The 17,829-nt window shown below is 52.4% G+C and overlaps 4 protein-coding genes across 10 annotated transcripts in view; 1 reads left to right on the forward strand and 3 right to left on the reverse strand.

Moving 5' to 3' along the window:
• The window catches only part of NHEJ1 (nonhomologous end-joining factor 1), a 93,013-nt gene extending 90,218 nt beyond the window's left edge, over positions 1-2,795 (reverse strand). The window contains exon 1 of the mRNA XM_010861213.1: positions 2,690-2,795. The gene's annotated coding sequence lies outside the window, so the exon portion shown is untranslated. The remainder of the gene's footprint in view (positions 1-2,689) is intronic.
• A 964-nt stretch (positions 2,796-3,759) lies between these two features.
• SLC23A3 (solute carrier family 23, member 3) lies at positions 3,760-10,669 on the reverse strand. Of its 6 annotated transcripts, none has more exons than XM_010861218.1 (12): positions 10,015-10,669; positions 9,743-9,807; positions 9,541-9,638; positions 9,283-9,356; positions 8,747-8,928; positions 8,305-8,428; positions 8,044-8,158; positions 7,016-7,269; positions 6,411-6,516; positions 5,943-6,110; positions 4,578-4,673; positions 3,760-4,483 (listed from the first exon to the last, which is right to left on the reverse strand). In XM_010861218.1, exons 1-12 carry the CDS (start codon positions 10,177-10,179, stop codon positions 4,197-4,199), a joined length of 1,734 nt encoding a protein of 577 aa, XP_010859520.1. In that variant the 5' UTR covers positions 10,180-10,669; the 3' UTR covers positions 3,760-4,196. The 6 variants fall into 6 exon arrangements, with proteins under 6 accessions (XP_010859520.1, XP_010859518.1, XP_010859519.1 ...); XM_010861216.1 differs by having other exon boundaries at positions 9,743-9,900; XM_010861217.1 differs by having other exon boundaries at positions 8,305-8,397; positions 8,743-8,928; positions 9,743-9,900.
• A 1,476-nt stretch (positions 10,670-12,145) lies between these two features.
• Positions 12,146-17,795, reverse strand: CNPPD1 (cyclin Pas1/PHO80 domain containing 1). Of its 2 annotated transcripts, XM_010861215.1 has the most exons (9): positions 16,690-17,795; positions 16,371-16,457; positions 15,808-15,916; positions 15,179-15,260; positions 14,896-15,016; positions 14,682-14,810; positions 14,048-14,109; positions 13,566-13,683; positions 12,146-13,349 (listed from the first exon to the last, which is right to left on the reverse strand). In XM_010861215.1, the coding sequence occupies exons 2-9, from the start codon at positions 16,437-16,439 to the stop codon at positions 12,804-12,806; spliced, it is 1,236 nt and encodes a 411-aa protein (XP_010859517.1). In that variant the 5' UTR covers positions 16,440-16,457; positions 16,690-17,795; the 3' UTR covers positions 12,146-12,803. The 2 variants fall into 2 exon arrangements, with proteins under 2 accessions (XP_010859517.1, XP_010859516.1); XM_010861214.1 differs by lacking the exon at positions 16,690-17,795 and having other exon boundaries at positions 16,371-16,650.
• FAM134A (family with sequence similarity 134, member A) overlaps positions 16,464-17,829 on the forward strand; it is a 6,626-nt gene continuing 5,260 nt past the window's right edge. Inside the window, 1 exon segment of the mRNA XM_010861295.1 lies at positions 16,464-16,966. Coding sequence (XP_010859597.1) covers positions 16,464-16,966 — 503 coding nt within the window.

Raw genomic sequence — 17,829 nt, forward strand, 5'->3', positions numbered from 1 at the left:
TTTCGACCCTATGGACTGACTGTAGCCTGCCAGGCTCCTCTGTCCATGGGGATTCTCCAGGCAAGAATACTAGAGGTGTGTATATTCACTAAACATGTATATATTCCCTAAATTACAGTATGCACATATATATATATATACACTTATATGTCCCCTAAATACATTTTTCCCTAAATATAGATACATTCTCTAAGTCAGGGATTCTTAACCTAGAGTCAATGCATGTAAGTTCTCTGGAATTATACGCAAAATTTGTGCATACATCCATATACCCATTTGGAGGGAAGAGATTCATAGTTATGGTCAAATAAAGAGCTAATAACTTCATGTCCAGAAGCAAAGAGAAAAGCCCCAACTCCATTTCAAGAAGACCCTGAATGACTAAGAAGTCAATATAAGATACAGAACATAGCAAAGGTAGAGACCATGAAATAAGTCCACTTCCCTCATCGCCTACCTCCCCACCCAAGGCACTGCCATCAATGATATCATGCCCTGCTGAACATCCTGGAAGCCAACCTTTCCACTTCAATAACTAAATGTGTAGCCTTAACCAAACAGATGTTCAGTAACTATGGCTACTTTACAGGCAGTTTGATCATTTTTTCTGTGGGTTAAAAAAAAAAGTGATATACATATATGAAACGAATCGCCAGTCCAGGTTCGATGCATGATACTGGATGCTTGGGGCTGGTACACTGGGATGACCCAAAGGGACGGTATGGGGAGGGAGGAGGGAGGGGGGTTCAGGATGGGGAACACGTGTATACCTGTGGCAGATTCATGTTGATGTATGGCAAAACCAATACAATACTGTAAAGTAATTAACCTCCAATTAAAATAAATAAATTTATATTTTAGAAAAAAGAGTGATATAATGAAAGTCTATAAATACAAACTGAAGTTGGGGGAGGTAGATCTTTAAGAATATAAAGAAAACAATGAAAATCCTTGGATTTCATTAATATGGTTAACATGGCTCCGTTCTTCCAGTCATTTTTGTCTCAATCTAAGCCATTATTCTTCCAACCATAACCTAGTGCAGCCTTGTAACATAATTTGTACAGTCACTAGGCAGGTGAAATAGAAATGCATATATTGTGACTTTTATCTAAAAGCCTAAAAACCTTCTGTTTGGAGGACGGTATTTCAGTCACAGTTCCCCTGCTATTCCTACTCGGAGGAGATCTGGGAATGATGAAGCCAGTCCTCACCAGACCAGAGTCCCACTTTGCCGAAGATCACAAACCTCAAGTCTGTCACAAATAGCAAGTCGCCAAGCCATCCTTTCCTTTCTAGGCACTCCCCAGTGTGCACTCTCAGTCACCAAAATTGGGCTGATTATCTGAGCCTGTCACTTTAGAAAGCCTGGATGCTCAAGACCCCCACACTGGTATGGTGTTTTGTGGGCGGGGGAGGAGTTTAAAATGCAGCTGGGGGGGTCAACAAGCCCCCCCAAAAAGTTTGAGAAATTCAGCACCACACCTAGAGTAAGCTGCTCCCACCACACACGTCCAGTTCTGAGGCCTCCTATATCTCAGCTTTTTCTTACTTCCTTCTAGGATGACTTCACATTAACCAGATTCACCCGTTTTTTATTCTTTTCCTTCTAATAATTTTTTATTTAAGTATAGCTGATTTGCAATATTATATTAGCTTCAAGTGTGGTGGTGGTGGTTTAGTCGCTAAGTCGTGTCCGACTCTTGCGACCCCAGGGTCTGTAGCCTGCCAGGCTCCTCTGTCCACGGGATTTTCCAGGCAAGATTACTGGAGTGGGTTGCCATTTCCTTCTCCAGGGGATCCTCCCGACCCAGGAATCGAACCCAGGTCCCCAGCATTGCAGGTAGATTCTTTACCTACTGAGCTATGCTGCTGCTGCTAAGTCGCTTCAGTCGTGTCCGACTCTGTGCGACCCCAGAGACGGCAGCCCACCAGGCTCCCCCGTCCCTGGGATTCTCCAGGCAAGAACACTGGAGTGGGTTGCCATTTCCTTCTCCAATGCATGAAAGTGAAAAGTGAAGTCGCTCAGTTGTGTCACTGAGCTATGAGGGAAGTCAAATGTACACCTGTTACAATTACTGAATGAAGGGAGGGGGTGTGTGGAGGGCCAACCGCGGAGCGGGGTTGCCTAAGGCGGGTGGGCATGAACCCCTCTAGGCGCAGTTCCTCCGCCATCCTGCAGAGGGAAGCAGAACACCAACGACCGTCCGGGCTAGACCCCGCCCCGCCTCACCCCTCTGGGAGAGGGCGGACCCTCTCTCCCTTTACCACAGCCCCACCCCAGGAGCCCCGCCTGGTGGCAGCCAGTTTCCATTCGCCCTCGCTAGAAAGGCCTTCCAGTCCGTGTTTCTATTTTTACAGAGCCGGCTGCGTGAGGCGCGGCTCCGAACTCCCCAAGGGGCAACAAGGCCAAAAACCCGCTGCTTCATCGCAGCAAGTTGCCGGGTAGGAGTACCTCCGCAAACCCCGCCCCGCGGCCGGGAGGCGAGCTGCGCACGCGCGGCCCCCGCCACCCCGCCCCCGCCGCCCATCCCCGGAGGCCTGGCCCAGAACCTTGGCCGCGCGGGTCCCTCCTGGCAGGACACTTGGGGGGAGGAGGCACTATTGCCAGGACCAGCCCGCAGGGCCCGAGAAGTCTCTCGCTGCCTGGCCTCGGCCCTGGCCCGGATTAGAGCTCGACCCCACCTACCGTGAGCGGCCGAGAGAGCTCTCACCCTCCCCGCGGCAGGCTGGCCCGCCCGCGCCAACGAAAAGGCCTAGAGTAGAAGCATTTCCCACCCCCACTACAGGGAGGTGGGGTCTTGGGACACTGGGGCGGAGCCCAGGCCTGATGTGGGCGGGGCATCTGGGCTCCAGGAGCTGATAAGTGGAGTGCTCGGAGCCGGAGGGCTACCGGGGCCCTGGTAGGGAAGTGGAAGGATAAAGACTCTCCTTAGAGTTGCCCTACGTCCCTGGTGACTCAGATAGTAAAGAATTCGCCTGCAATGCGGGAGACCAGGGTTGGGAAGATGCATTCCCTGGAGGAGGCATGGCAACCCACTCCTGTATCCTTGCCTGGAGAATCCCCACGGACAGAGGAGCCTGGCTGGATACAGTCCATAGGGTCGCAAAGAGTCGGACATGACTGAGCGACTAAGCTCAGCACAGCAGAGTTGCCCTGGCAGAGTAGAAAGAATGCCAGACGAAATGCAGGAAAGAGGACCACGAATTTGGATTTGTTGAAAAACCGAAAGTCAAATTTCCCTACCCTACGTGTTTTGTTTTGTTTTTAAATAAAATGAGGGGATTGAACGTCACTAGATAGTCTCTCTTGGGTCCCACCAGCACGCTGGTCGTTAAGAGATGAGTCTCCCAGGCATACTGTCCCTGGTCTGACCTTATCTTGTACCTTCCTGCCTCCTTTCTCCCTCCATCCACCACCATACTTATGCTCCATCACCAATCCAACTCATCTTGTACCTTGTGTAACTTACAGTTTTGCTCCATCTGGACACCCAAGTCTGAAAAATTCTCCTCATCCATGTTCCCCAACCCAAAGTCCTCTTGTTAAGACCAGCCCCAGTGCTGCTTCTATGTAAAGTCTTTCCCACTGTCCCCAATCAGAATTCATTGTTTCTTACTCTTTGCTCCCATAGCATTCTTTTAATCTTTATTGAAGACTGACTTCCATTTTGGATTTTAGTTAGTAATTACATGTTTTTTATTGTTGTTGTTTCTTTTTGATGCACCACCAAGCTTACAGGATCTTAGTAGTTCCCCCACCAGGGATCGAATCCACACCACTTGCATTGGAAGCTCAGAGTCTTAACCACTGGACCGCCAGGGAAGTCCAGTAATTACATGTCTTTTTAAATCATAAGTATTAGAGAGGGGAGGGACCCTGTCTTATCCATATCTGTATTTCCAGGACCTTACACATAGGAGATACTCAATAAATATCAGTTAAGTGAATGCTAGGGTTCGAGTATAGATCATTCACAGGCAAAATATCACTCATTCATTCACAGTCCCTGCTCTGGAACAGGCCTAACTAAGAAAAGAAAAGGCAAACACACCTATTGGGAAGTGAGACTTTGGGGGGGCCCATGTGAGACACACACATACATCCTCTCCCTAGGAGAAAGTGGAGCCTGCCATCTGATTCTCCAGCAAGCTGAAAGGTAGGACTAAACTAACCAGAGTAGGAATCCTAGTAATTACTGGGACTGTCCTCTGCTAGGCTGAGGGCACTGGTCCCCAAAGTCAGGCAACAAGTCAACTGTCTCTCCAGGCTCAGAGGGCCCTCTTTCCTCATTCCCAGAGTCTTGGGGCAGCGGGCAGAGGCAACGGAGGGGTTGGGGAATGCAGGGACACAGGTTTTGGATGGAGAAAGGAAGCTCGTACTCTTGATCTGCCTTCTCCCTAGACTTCTGAGGCATCGGAGCCTCTCGGGCAGTAAAAGGAGGTGGCAGCCCTTGCCCTAGGCCTCGCTCAAGCCGTGTGCCTGCAAAAGACAAAGTGGTCAGGACATTGCCCAACCCAGGGAGTAATGACTTCCTGGCCACTCCCCAGTCTGCTGGGGCCTGGCCTCAACTTACCAGGGATGGTGTTCTCTAGGAGGAAGCCCAAGAGTCCCGCCAGGAAGATGGGCTCTGTGAGCAATGAGCGCAGTAACACATCCAAAGGGCTCCAGCCTACAAGGGGTTGGGACCACGCAGGAGGGGGACTCTGACTCTATGCAAAACCAAGGGTCTAATACTTCCAACCTAAGCTTAAGTACTGGATGGAGGGCATATCTTTCTGAATTGTTCTATCTCTCCCTCCCCACTTTGTCCCTTTGCTCTCTATTTCCCACACCCAGACCCTTCCCACAGGACCCCTGCTTAACACCCTGTCTTCTGAGCATCCACATACCCTCCAGATATGCTTTGATCATTCCAGGCTCCCTGTCTTTGGAAAGTTTGGTATTAAAATCCCCAACCTTATTTCCTACTTCTCACCTTCTATGCTCTAGCCTGAGTTCCTCAACCTCAGTACTACTGACATTTGGACCAGATAATTCTCTGTTTGAGAGAGGCTGTTCTGGGCACTATAGAATGTTTAACAGCATCTTTCTACCCACTAAATGCAAGTAACCTCTAAATGCAAGCAACCTCTCCCCTGCTTATAACAGCCAAAAATGTCTCCAGACACTGCTAAATGTTCTCTGTGGGGCAAAACCATCCTCAGTTAAAATCACTGCTGTTTGCTAAGCTGAGCTAACAAACTAAGTTATTTGTCGCTCCTGGAGCATATGCTATGACTTCCTACTTCAGCATCTTTGTTTACTGTGGTTCCTCTGCCAGGAATGACCTTTTCACCAATTGCGTTTCAATCTTACCGTCCTTCGAGACCAGCTCAGTGTTACTTTCTCCATAAAAGTTACAGGGATCATCTCCAACAGAAGCCATCTCTCTCACTGCAGAGCATCACAGCTCTTTATCTGAACCTTTCTAGTTACATTTCTACACATCTCATCTCTTTTATGCTATGCTAAGTCACTTCAGTCGTGTCCAACTCTGTGTGACCTCATAGACGGCAGCCCACCAGGCTTCCCCATCCCTGGGATTCTCCAGGCAAGAACACTGGAGTGGGTTGCCATTTCCTTCTCCAATGCATGAAAGTGAAAAGAGAAAGTGAAGTCGCTCAGTCCTGTCCGACTCTTAGCGACCCCATGGACTGCAGCCTACCAGGCTCCTCCGTCCATGGGATTCATCTCTTTTACTAGACTGTAAATCTATACGTACCTTTGTATCCCAAGGAAGCTAGCATGGTGTTCAGTAAATATTTGCTAAACAAATGGACAGACTATTTATCCCCAAGCTCAGAGAAGGGTGTGGGGCCTGGAGTCCAGAGAATCTCAAGCCTTGAGCCCTTGCTTGCCCACTGCCAGGCAACTCCTCTTTCCCTCCCCTTCCTCCCACCTGTTTTCAGTAGGACTGAAGCTTCCCGAAACCCCCTCGGCAGTAACAGGGCCATGAAGATGGAGAAGCCAACAATGAAGACATTCCGCCCAGAGTCAATGTCAGCCAAGTGGAAGCTGGAGAATCCAGTAGACAGAACCATGGCCTGGGTCACTCCCAGCACCCCACCTGTGTCGTACGGAAGTAATCGAAGAGGTTGGGAGAGGGCTGGCACAGCAGAGTACTTACTATAGGGCGGGGCAGGTTGTGATGGGCAGAGACCACCAAAAAGCCCAGAAGCCCAGTCAGGAGGCCAAGATGTGGCTGAGAAAATGCGGGCAGCTGCCACATACTCACAGCCATATACTAGGGAAGCTTCTCAGAAAGAAAGGGTGTCGACCACAAGCAACCAGTTGGGCCCTGCTGGGGGATCCTGGTTCAATACTAGTGCTGCTGAGACATCCGCTCACCAAGCACAGGCCCACTCACCAAGCACAGGCAGCGGGATGGTGGTGAGGAGCTGGGCTAGCCTCGGGGAGAGCCCCAGCGCCATGCAGAACAGCCCCACCAAGTGGGCCACTCGCCGAGGTCCAGCCTACGTGATGAAGAGACACTGGAACACACCTCTTCAACCACTCAAGCTTTGTGCTTGGCCAACCCCATCTCATCCTTTGGATCCCAACTCAAATGTTACTCTCCCAAGAAGCATCCTAAAGGGATCTCTCTTACTCAACCCCCTTCCCATCCCCTGCTTTGTTTTCTTAATAGCACTTATCATTTTTGGAAATTATCTTATTTGCTTTTCTCCTAACGTGTCCGCCTCTCTCTCTCTTGAACTACTCAAGAGAACAGGGACTTCATCTGACTCCTTTCTCTCTAGAACCTCAGCCCTGGTACAAACGCCTGAGGCACAGAAGGAGCTCAGTAGTGACTTAGTGTCTCCCTCACACTCCTAGTCCCCACCACTTCTAGGTACCTCTCTCAATGAGATGGCTGCTGTGAAGAGCCCGACAGAGGGCTGGGCACAGCAAGCCATCAGTTCCCCTCCCTCTCTTGCACCTCCGGTTCCTCTCCCCACACCCCTGTTCACATACCTGGAGAAGACCCACTGTGCCCACGTTGGGGAAGCTGGATGCAGTGCCCATGGGGCTTCCCAAAAGCCCAGCCAGCACACTGCCCAGTCCCTCCAGGCTCAGCCCTCGGCTACAGGCATGCGGAGGTGGAGAAGGCAAACGCAGCAGCTGGCCACAGAGGGCATAGCAGCCCAGGGAGCTGGTGGAGGCTGCCAAGGCCATGGAGATGCCTGCAGCCAGAGCCCTGGGTGTCAGCAAGGGCCAGTCCCACTCAGCTGGGGAGGGAGAAGGAGCCACTTTGGGGCCAGACTCAAGTCTGAAGCATCCCCCTGCCTGCAAAAGCCTGTGACACAAGAAGCCTAAAGGCCTCATTGTCTTTGAAGATAATGTCTTGGGACAAAACCATCAAACTCAGAGTAAAAACCCATCCCTTTACTGCGATCTACAAAGTCCCTTTGGTCTGACCCTTACCTCTTTCTCTAGCCTCATCTGCAACCACACTCTTCATCATTCCTTTCACTCCAGATACACTGGCCTTGTTTCAGGCCTTTGTACTTGCTGTGCTGCTGGCCACCACAGGGTCTTTGCATATGCTGTTCTCTCCACCTAGAATGCTCTTGTCTCTTGCCTTTCCCTAATAAGCTCCTACTTATCTCTCACATCTCAGCTCAGCGATCACTTCCTCAAGAATGCCTTTCTTGGGAAATCTCTGGTAGTCCAGTGGTTAGGGCTCCATCTCTCACTGCTGAGGGCCCAGGTTCGATCCCTGGACGGGGAACTAAGATCCCACAAGCTGTGTGGCATGGTCAAAAAGTAATATAAATAAATATAAATAAAAACCATTAAAAAAAGAATGCCTTTCCTAACCTCTCCAATAAAGTCAGATTTTTTCCCATTGTAAACCTTCATCATACAAGGTACATGTCCTTTGCTGTATTTACTACATGCAATTCTACATTCACTTAGGTAACTATTGAATTAGTATCTGTATTCCCTGACATATTATAAGCTTCCTGAATGCAGGCTCTGCATTCTAGGAGAAAGCCTACCTGGATGAGGCAGCCAAAACCATGGTGCCTTGGTGGGGGCAGACAACTCCCCGGGGATGATGCTGAGACCCAGAAGGGCAGAGACAATCCACACACAGGCCACTGGGATCAGCACCTGAGGGACAAGACTCAGAAAAGAACCCCTCCCCCAGAACCTTCCAACCTTCTTAAAGGGGTAAGCAACAACCAAGTAGGGGCCAAGTGAGCAATCCATGCCAGCCCTCCTAACTCCAACTGCCTCTCACCCAAACTCCCACATACCGAGAGGAGCCTGAAGGCCAAGATGTGAGTATGGGTTGAAGAGGTTGAAGCTGGCCTCCAGTGGCGTGGGGGTAGCAGGCAGGAGCCCAGGTGCTGAGAACAGACCACCATGAGCACAATCAGCCTAGAAAAGGGAAGGGGCTTTAGGGGCAAGAGGAAGCTTGCCCCTGAGGCAAGGAGTGGAGATGGGAGGGGCAGAATACCACGAAAGGTTGTTCCAGAGAAGAATGCCCCCATGGAGAGGGCAGGAGGGCACCTTGGGGATCAGTGGGAGACAAGGTACAAGTCAAGGTGAACAAATGAATCCAGTAAAAGTCCTGGATTCCAAACCCACAAGTGTTATCCCTGCTGAGACGGCTGCTGGACTGGTAGAGTAGCAGCTCTCCCCTCCCCCTGCTCCCACACAACCCACTGGGCATCATGCCTCTTAGGACTTACGTACAGCGATGCCAGGCCCCAGTGAGTGGAGCAGAGCAGAGCTACTTCCCTGTAGACAGAGAGCCCTGCCACAACCAGGCTGGGGGCCAGCACTAGGGGCCCACAGCGGGGGAACAAGTGGCCAGGACCCCCCAACAGCCCCAGAATGGCCTGCAGCAGCCCAGAGACCACCACAGCCCCGGACACCTGGTGGAGAGGAGAAAAGGACAAAGAGAAAACATTCTCCTTTATCAAGATGACCTCAGCCTGGACTTCTTAACTAATTCCAGGGAGTTCGCTGGAATCCTCGTGGTTAGGATTCCAGGCTTTCACTTCCATGGACCAGGTTCAGTCCCTGGTTGGGGAATTGAGATCCCACAAGCTGCATGATGTGGCAAAAAAAAAAAACAAAAACCAACAATTCCAGGAGAGGTTCCCCACCACCACCTCTTTCCCCTACAAAAACCTCACCTCAGTTCCTACAAAATGGAAACAAGAACCTCCCCAACCCCGGGAGCACTCTTAGTCCAGCCCTCCTCCTCCACATCCCCAAGCACGTACCTCTCGGATAGAAGTGTTCCAGAGCTCCAAGCCATGGCAGCCAGGCCCCCCACAGAGGCGCAGCACAAGGGAGGCTGGGAGAAGTTGGGGGCGTGGAGAAGAGAGATGGAAACAGGATGGAGACCCATCGCTCTACAGTTCTGGCTGGTGCCTGGCCCTTTCATCATTGCCCCATCTCAACCCTGCACCCAAGTCCACCTGTGTGCTCAGAGGAGCACCCAACTCCACCCTCGCCCTGTGCCCTTGCTCTGTGCTCACAGTTTCCAGGTGTCCGGAGAGCCAGAGGTAATTTCTGACTGGTCAGCACCAAGGCGGGGATAAGAAACTGTAAGGATGGAGCCTGGACAAGAGGCAGCCTGTAGGAACAGCAGGTCTGGTAACGTGGGGCAGTCACCAGCCTCCCTGAGCCTCGCCTCCCCGCTGGGACCCTGTCACCTTCTCTCCAGGGAATTCCTCTCACCTGCTGCCCATCCAAGTTTGCAGGGAGGTAGACACGCCACATGCAAAGAGGCTGGAAGCCAGGAGCTGGGCAGGGGAGAAAGAGAGTCCTCCTGCTGGGAGACTTTGAAGCAGGAGCAGGTGGGAGGTGCAGAGTAGAGAAGCCAACACCAAGATATGCTGCGGGCGATTAGGCAGAAATACGTATTTCCAGAGGGTTTCTCATGCCACCACACCTACACCCTCCAAACACCCTCTTCAGCCAACAGCGACCCAGGCACCTCTGCCTCCTACCTGCAGAGCCAGAAGACAGCTGAGGCCCCAAGGAGGAGGCCCACACAGAGAGGCCCAAGAGTCAGAGGAGGGATTTTGGACATCGGGTGGCCGTGGCAGGGTAGCCAGGGTGCCCTGGGAACCCACAGACTGGAGCTGTATGGCGTTGGGGGGTGACTGGCTCATGCTCCCTGCCTTCTGTCTCGTCCTGGCCACCCTGGGCCAGAGTTAAGTAGGGAGAGAGAGAGAGTAAGAGGTCAGAGTTTGTGTGAAGTTAGCTGCCTGGAGCAGGGAGGGGGCGGGAGTGTCAATGAAGCAGAGCGAAGAGATGAGGGATTTGGGGCAGGACGCAGCCCTTTCACCTTTGCCCAGCTCTTGTGCAAATTCCATCACCCATTAACCGGGGAACCAAGTTCCGAGTCCCTCCCCCTCCCAAGAATCTCCATCTGGGTCTCCTGTCCCAGGATAGGAGTGGTGGGGAGGAAACCCCCCCAGCATAGACAGGGCAAGTTTGATAGACTGTACTGCCTCCTCACCACTGCCATTTGGAACCATCGCAATTACAGTAGTTCTCAAGCCTTGTACATCCTTCGTCATGTATGACAACTGTGATCACAACTCTGTATACAGTGTCCTCATTGTAATATAAAGAAGAAATCAAAGTGATTTATTTTTTAAATATTTATTTGGCTGCTCCAATCCTAACTGGGGGAAGCAGAATCCTCAATCCTTGCTGCAGCATGTGAGATCTTTAGTTGTGGCGTGCAAACTCTTAAGTTGTGGCATGTGGGATCCAGTTCCCCTGACCAGGGATGAAACCTGGGCCCCCCGCATCAGGAGGACGGAGTCCTAGCCCCGGGACCAGCAGGGAAGTCCTCAAAGTAATTTATAATGACTTATTTCACCGTGGGAAAGCTTGGGTCCAACTAAACTAGAAGACAATGAAGCAGCCCAGTGCCCACCCCTCAAGTGGAATTGCCACAGATGTGACAGCTACAATCCCAGCTGATACTGGTGCTTCCCTGATGACAGGTGTACCCCCGGCAGCGCTGCCATTCATGACCCGATGTTCCAAAAGAGTGAACAAGTTCTTTGTAAAGTACTGAACAAAGCATAGATTTAATGTACACAGAGATGCATTCCTGGGAAACAGAGTCTTTCCAAATGGGCAAAATCTATTCTGTGTTTACATGCTTAGAGAAAATAAGTAGTTCCAGGCTCAGATAAACAGTCATACATGATATCCACCCAGTCATTCAAAAGTTGCTCGGGAATTCTTCATAAGGGAATTCTCGAGCCTTTCTGGATGTGTAGCTTCCCATATAGGCTGACTAAGTGCCAGTTCGTCCCATCCCTTCAAATTTTTGTCAACCAAAAAATGACCCATAAGTTTCCAAGATGCCCCCTAGGTGGCAGTACCACCCCTACTGTGTCTCTTCCTCTGAGGTACCAAATCATCTCGGTTCAGCTGGCTGCTCTTCTTCTTCCAGTGATAACCCAGCCTTGGTCTTCTCTTTGGTGGTGGTTTAGTCACTAAATTGTGTCTGACTCTTGTGACCCCATGGACTGTAGCCCACCAGGCTTCTCTGCCCATGGGATTTCCCAGGCAAGAATACTTGAGTGGGTTGTCATTTCCTTCTCCAGGGTATCCTCCCAATCCAGGGATTGAACCCGGGTCTCCTGCATCGCAGGCGGATTCCTTACCTGCTAAGCCACCACGGAAGCCCTTACGCTAATTACCACCATTTGTCAGCCCAGAAAGGAAGTCAGGAGGCAAAGTGTCCTTGGGCTTGCCCTCAAGGAGCTCACGGGGCTCTGCTGGATATGCTCTCCATGAGATGGCCTTGGGATCCACAAATATGGTGCTCACTCAGAACTTGTGACAGACAGGGCTACCCCTAGGCACCGCACAGTCACCATCTGTGCCCCACTGCACTAGAGTCGAGGAGTGTTAGGGGCCCCAGGGTGCTGGGAGCAGGAACGAGGGAGCAGCTTGGTATGAGAACCTATGACCATCAAACAAGGACATTCTGGAATGGGGGTCAGAGAGAATGAGCAGCAGGACGGTAGGATCAGGGAGTAGGAGGCTGAGAAGGAAGATCTGGGGAGGAGAGTTCTTTGAGGGCTGCTGCAGAAGGAAGAGTCCAGGCCATGCAACTAAAACTGTTTATTGAAACCTTAGTTCTACAAAAGCGTGAAAAATCCAGATATAAAGCAGTGGCCAGAGAGGCCCGTGAAGAGAACACCCAGGAGAGGAACTGGAAGAGAGAAAAGCCCAGGAGCGGGGGACTAAGAAGAGAATGTTGGAAGACAAAAGGGCCAGGATGAAGGTCCCAGAAGCCCCTGGTTCTTCTAGACTGGGCACGGGTATGGGAGGCTTCCCCCCTCCCACTTCCCTCAGCAACTCCCACCATGGGTGGCCCTGTCAGTCCCTGCCTCTCCTACCTCAGGGACATCAAACAGACCCTGGTCAATGTTTCCTCCCTCCCTTGCCCAATCCTAGGAAACTCAAAAGCAAAAGTCTAGAAGAGCCCAGGGGACATGGAGAGACAGGAGCCTTGCCCCTGTCCACCTGTGACACGCCCCTGGTCACTGAGCTGAGGCTTTCCCTGGAACCACCACTGCCCTGGCCAGGCAATCAGCCACTGAGGGACAGAAGAGCAAGTGATCTTCAGTCCTTCTGCCACACGACCCCCTTAAGCTCCATCACCCAGGAGGACAGGAGACCAGCCAAGGACCCAGATCAAGCTTTGCCCCTCCAGGCTCTCAGGGACTCCCAAATCCTCTTAACACATTCCTCAGAACCCTACCTAGCCTGGGAAAATGAAAGACTTCAGGCGGGCCAGTTCCATGATGCTGAAAAGGGAACATTGCTGGGGCTGTGGAAGCAGAGGGGGCATTGGGCTCCAAGGCCAGGGGGGAGCCAGGCCATGGGAGTGGGACCAAGGACTGGGGGGCCCCGTGGGGACAGTATGGTTGAGGTGGTGGCAGGCATGGCAGGTTGGGGAGTCCTTCTGGAGCTTCTGGCAAAGGGGGCAGTTGTGAAGAAGAATGGGGGGAGCAGGAGGGTCCGGAGGAGGCAATGGTGGGGGAGTCAGCGAGACTAGCAGACTGCCCCACAGTGAACGCAACACCACATTGCCTTCCAGGCAGCCGGAGACATTAGCAGGAGATGGCAGGCACTGTGGCATGGGAGAAGGTATGCAGGGTTCCAAAAGGCACCTGGAGGCCAGTCCAAGGTCTGGAGGGCCAGGCGGGGGGCTGCAGGACAGCCCTAAGGACTGGTGTATTACGGCCATCGATGCCACGGCGAGGGCCACGCTGCTCACATATGCCATAGCCAACAGGCAGGACAGCTGGGGGAGAGGGGTTAAGAAAGGTCAGTGCCCAAATCCCCTTCCTCTGAACCCTCTTCTAAATGTCTTTAACACACCCATCCCTTCTCTCTGGACATGTGGACTCAACTTAAGAGATCTCAGTCACCATCTACTTCCAACCCCATCTCCTGAGCCATTCTGTATTTGCTTGACATCAGCCAGCTCAAGCTCCGTCTGCTTCCTGACCTGCCTCACCTTTGCCAGCTGCTGGCAGAGGGAGCCCAGCACCAGTTGCCAGGCAGGCTGCTCCAGCAGCACACACAGGTCTGTGTAGGTGTACCAGCCCCGCCGGCGCCCCTGCTGCTCAGCCACGCTGCAGGGATAGGAGAAAAGACAGAGAGGGTCTGCAATCTTCCTGCAGCTGGCCCACCGGCACCCTCATTCCCCCAGGGACCTACCAGGGAACACCGGGGAACTTGTTAAATGTACAGGCTCCTAGACTACCCGTTGATTCCAAAGATAAGGGTGAGACCAAGATCTGTATTTTAAATAAGCTTCTCCCACTTTTCCAAAGGTGATTACAAAGAGGAGAGCAGACTCGTTTCGGAACCATGACCTTGGGCAATTCTCTTTCTCCTTTTCTCCCTCCCCCCAGACCCTCACCTCTGTTTAGCTCCTATGGCTTAGGCCTCAGCCTCCAAATCCTCAAGTCCCTCTTCCCAATTCCTAGAACCTACCAGCCCTCCAGCCAGCTCAGCACCTCAAAGATTTCCCGAGGATCAGTGTAGAGCCGCCAATCCTGTGGATAAAGAGAAGAGCATCCAACCAGACTTGGACATGAGCCACAGTCAATTAATAACCAGACCCACAGCAGCAACTACAACCTCCACTACAGGTAATACGTGGCTCTTACCATGTGCCAGATACTGTTCCAAAAGCTTTTATGTATTAACTTATTTAATCACCACATATCTGGTTTCACATTGCACCCTCCAGTAAAAGCAAGGGGAAAAAAATAATCCTGGGAATGGTTCATGCCCATAGGGAGCCCAGAATCTAGGGAAAGGCAAAGTCTGGAAGCAAATACCCAGAGCCCAGTAAGATAAGCTCTGGCTCAGAGTGTACTCTGTGGGACCTGGAAGACTGACAATGGGAGATCTCCACTTCTGACTTCACCATGCCAGGAACCTCCAAAGACTGTGCTTATTCCAGAAAAGCTAGAGGGGAAGATGCTAATAAGGGAAGACATAAAGAAGACAAACAGAAAGATAAATGAAGAGACCACAAGAAGCTGGGAGATAAAAAACAAAGGATGAAAAGAACATAAAAGCAGGTCAGGAAAACAGAGCAAGAGAGAGAAGAGCTATTCACCATGGCACTCAGGAAGCCCCTCTCCAGGGCATTGAGAGTGGGCACGGCCACACCCCCAGCAGCTCCCCATTCATCATTGAAGACCTCTTCTTCCTCCCCTTCATCATAGAGGTACTTACTGGCCACCATCTGCAGAGGAACCAGAGGTGGTATCAGTAGAGCTCACACCTGGCTCCGGGCTTACCAGGGAGATAAAGGGAAGGGGGCATCTTACCATGGAGATCAGGAACAAGTCAGAGGATGACACATGCTGTAGGTAGTCTGGGTTTCTATGCCGGAGCCGCTCAATGTATACCAGAGCCAGCATCATAGCACACGGAGAGATGCAAGCCTCTCTGGGTATCAGAAAGCATTAGGAATTAAACGCAAGGATCTTTTGGTTCTTGTAACTTATGATGCTCATCCCTGTTTCTTTACAAGTTCTCTTTAGAGGTAACTGTTCCCCTCTCTCTAGAACCCAAACACTCTCACTCTGTATCTCTCAATTGTGGACTCACCGGGACACGTGGGCTACATATTTCTTCTGGAGCCGGCGAATAGGACTGGGGGCTGCCTTCTGGAGGAGTTCCACAGCAATATCTGCAGAGGCAGAAGGATAATAGAGTGAGCAAACAACTCCCCCACAGTGGTGCCCACTGCTATCAGCAGAAGACCCAGATCTACATTCTTTTAGGTCTTGGAGACAGGACCACAGTAACAAAGTGGAGATCCAGTTCTCCCACGCTGAAACAAAAGGCCTATTCCAAATTTGAATTCCAGCTCCTTCCAGCAGGAAGGCTTATTTCCCTGTCACCTGCAATTACCTAGGTGCGTCCTTCACTCTAGCTCATTTGAGAAGATAAATATGCCTTGTTGATGGGGGAAATATATGATAGATATACTTCGAAAATTAAAAGTTTCTAGTATATAGATCAAGAATAACATAAATTTGTAAGGCAGCAATATTTCCTACTCATTTGGATTTAAGGAAAAAATGAAATACAAACCTAGTCCTTACACCTGTCAAACATACTAGCTACCAAGAGGCAGTGTAGTTCACAGGGTACACCTAGAGTCACTTTGATGACAGCTGACAACCCCACTTTCAGGCTTCTCACTTGTCCGGTCGTACAAAATACTGTCTAACCTGCCACCGGGCTGGAGAGCTCCTCCAGGGTACAGTCAGTTTCCCAGTCCCAGCCATAGTAGAGTCTCCTTCGGATCCGGGCACTCAGCTTCTGGTGTCCTGGGAGGAACTGAAACAGGGCAGGAGGTGGGTGGAGGGTGAAGGGCAGGGAAGCGTATGCTGGAGGATCCTGGCTCCTGACTGGAAGGGGGCTACGGGGCGGTAGGCCTGCCTCAGGGCTGGTGGGGCCCGTGCCCCACCCAGCCCCGCATTCTCTGGATTGTTTGCTAGCGGCACTATGTCCACAGGGGGTGGAGTCCTTCTCACCGAGGGCTCCGGAGGAGAAGTTCTCCAAGAAGGGGCCGGGCTGGTTACCTCCTACCCCATTCCTGTACCCCGCGGCTTTCCCCATGGGCCCAAGGAGCCAGGGCCTCGAGTAGGCACGGGTCGAGCGGCTACCGCCTAATTCCCCAGCAGAGCCATCAGGCGAGCTCGCGGCCCCGCTCGGGCTCCGGTGGGGGGCGCGGAGGGAGCGCCCGCGGTCGCGGCTCCAAGCGCTGGGAGGCGGCGGGCCGCGTGCTCACCGTGAAGTCCTGGAAGCCGGTGAGGGAGAAGGTGCCTTCTTCGTCTAGCAGGAGCCCGGCCAGGTCCATCGCGGCGCCAGCCACTGCCTTACGATGGGAAGGGAACGAGTTCTAAAGGGGCCGCGGAGCCGTCCCTGCCCGCCTGCCCCCCTGTCCGCCGGGCTCCCTCCCGCGGGCCACCGCCCTTGCCGGTGCAGCCCCTCCCCTCGCGCCAGCCGCGGCAGGCGGGGCCGGGCAGCAGAGCCTCTTCCTGTTCCGCTCCGGGCGGGGCTCCCGGCTCCGGACTCGGGGCGTGGAGCTCCTAAGCCTGGGCGCCCACCTCACCGAGTAGAGAAGAGTCCTGGCTTCGAGGCGCGTGCTGTGCCTTTGCCGCGCCGCGCGTCTGCCCGGTGTTTACAAGCCGCGGGGGCGTCGCGGGCGAAGTCAGCGCCGGGCACTTCCTGCTGCCAGCTGGGCCGAGCCGCCGGCTTCGACCGCTGGGAAGGAGCTGGGCTAGAATTCCTGATATCGCTGAGCCCCAGCGTGTCTGAGAAATCGGGACAATTCCTAGGGGACCGTGGCACACTTGAGGACGAGCGAGCCCGGCTGACCTTTTCGTGCCGGTGTAGATATAAATGTAAATAAAGACTCGGGACAGGGAGTTGCTCGCAATTGTTTTCTTTTAAAGGGGAGATGTATGCACACACAGAACAATATACATTTAAAAAATAAAGTCAGCAAGAGTACACAAATTTTAACTGGTGAATTGTGTACAAAGTAGCAAAGGCACTGATTTTTGGCTGTAACTTTTGTAGGATTATTGCCGAGATTAAATGTTGTTGAGGGAACACGTTAACAACATGCTTGTTACGTTGTAAGCCTCAATAAATGGTGTTAACGCCCCCGCCAAGACTAAATAGCACCTAAACAGAGTTTTAGACTTCGAGACCCCAATATCTCGCTTAAGTATTTGAAGGAGTTCCGATGCGTGAAAGGAGGGAGAGTTTACAGAAAGTTGAGACGGAAACAACTTTTCTGTTTTTGAGTCGATCGAGTCACGCGCTGGTGTTTGTTTATTTGCTGAGGGGAAGGAACTGGGAGGACCAGTACGGCGAGGGTTGAGTAAAGGGACGGCCGCCGCCCTAACCAGAGCAGAAAGATCCCACGGGGTCATCTGGAAGCTGACTTCCTGCCACTTCGGGCCGCCTCACACCAGCAATCCAGGCCAGGACCGGCCTCCCTAGCCGCCCTGCCCACACAGTGGGAAGAAAATTGGCTGGGGTGGGCAAAAGCGGAGCTACAGCCCCTCTAGGAAGAGGGAGACACCGCCCAGCGCCGCCAAAACACACACCTGCGTAGGAGCAGGGTCACCGGCAACCCCCTGCGCGCAGGCGCCGGTCACCCTATCCCGGCGGTTAGGGCACATCACGTGCCGGGCTCGTCGCTCCGCCGTCACGTGACGCCCGTCCGCGGCCTGGGC

Source organism: Bison bison, unplaced genomic scaffold (assembly GCF_000754665.1).
Source record: "Bison bison bison isolate TAMUID 2011002044 unplaced genomic scaffold, Bison_UMD1.0 scf7180017864471, whole genome shotgun sequence".
Taxonomy (NCBI): domain Eukaryota; kingdom Metazoa; phylum Chordata; class Mammalia; order Artiodactyla; family Bovidae; genus Bison; species Bison bison.

Coding starts and splice junctions, on each gene's coding strand:
- SLC23A3 (XM_010861220.1), bottom strand. CDS start 10,179: ATGAGCCAGTCACCCCCCAACGCCATACAGCTCCAGTCTGTGGGTTCC. Junction 9,639..9,742: donor CAAACTTGGATGGGCAGCAG/GTGAGAGGAATT, acceptor CTGTTCCTACAG/GCTGCCTCTTGTCCAGGCTC. Junction 4,674..5,942: donor TTCAGTCCTACTGAAAACAG/GTGGGAGGAAGG, acceptor AACCCCTTGTAG/GCTGGAGCCCTTTGGATGTG.
- CNPPD1 (XM_010861215.1), bottom strand. CDS start 16,439: ATGGACCTGGCCGGGCTCCTGCTAGACGAAGAAGGCACCTTCTCCCTC. Junction 14,811..14,895: donor ACTTGTTCCTGATCTCCATG/GTAAGATGCCCC, acceptor GTTCCTCTGCAG/ATGGTGGCCAGTAAGTACCT. Junction 14,110..14,681: donor GGGGCTTCCTGAGTGCCATG/GTGAATAGCTCT, acceptor CTTTATCCACAG/GATTGGCGGCTCTACACTGA.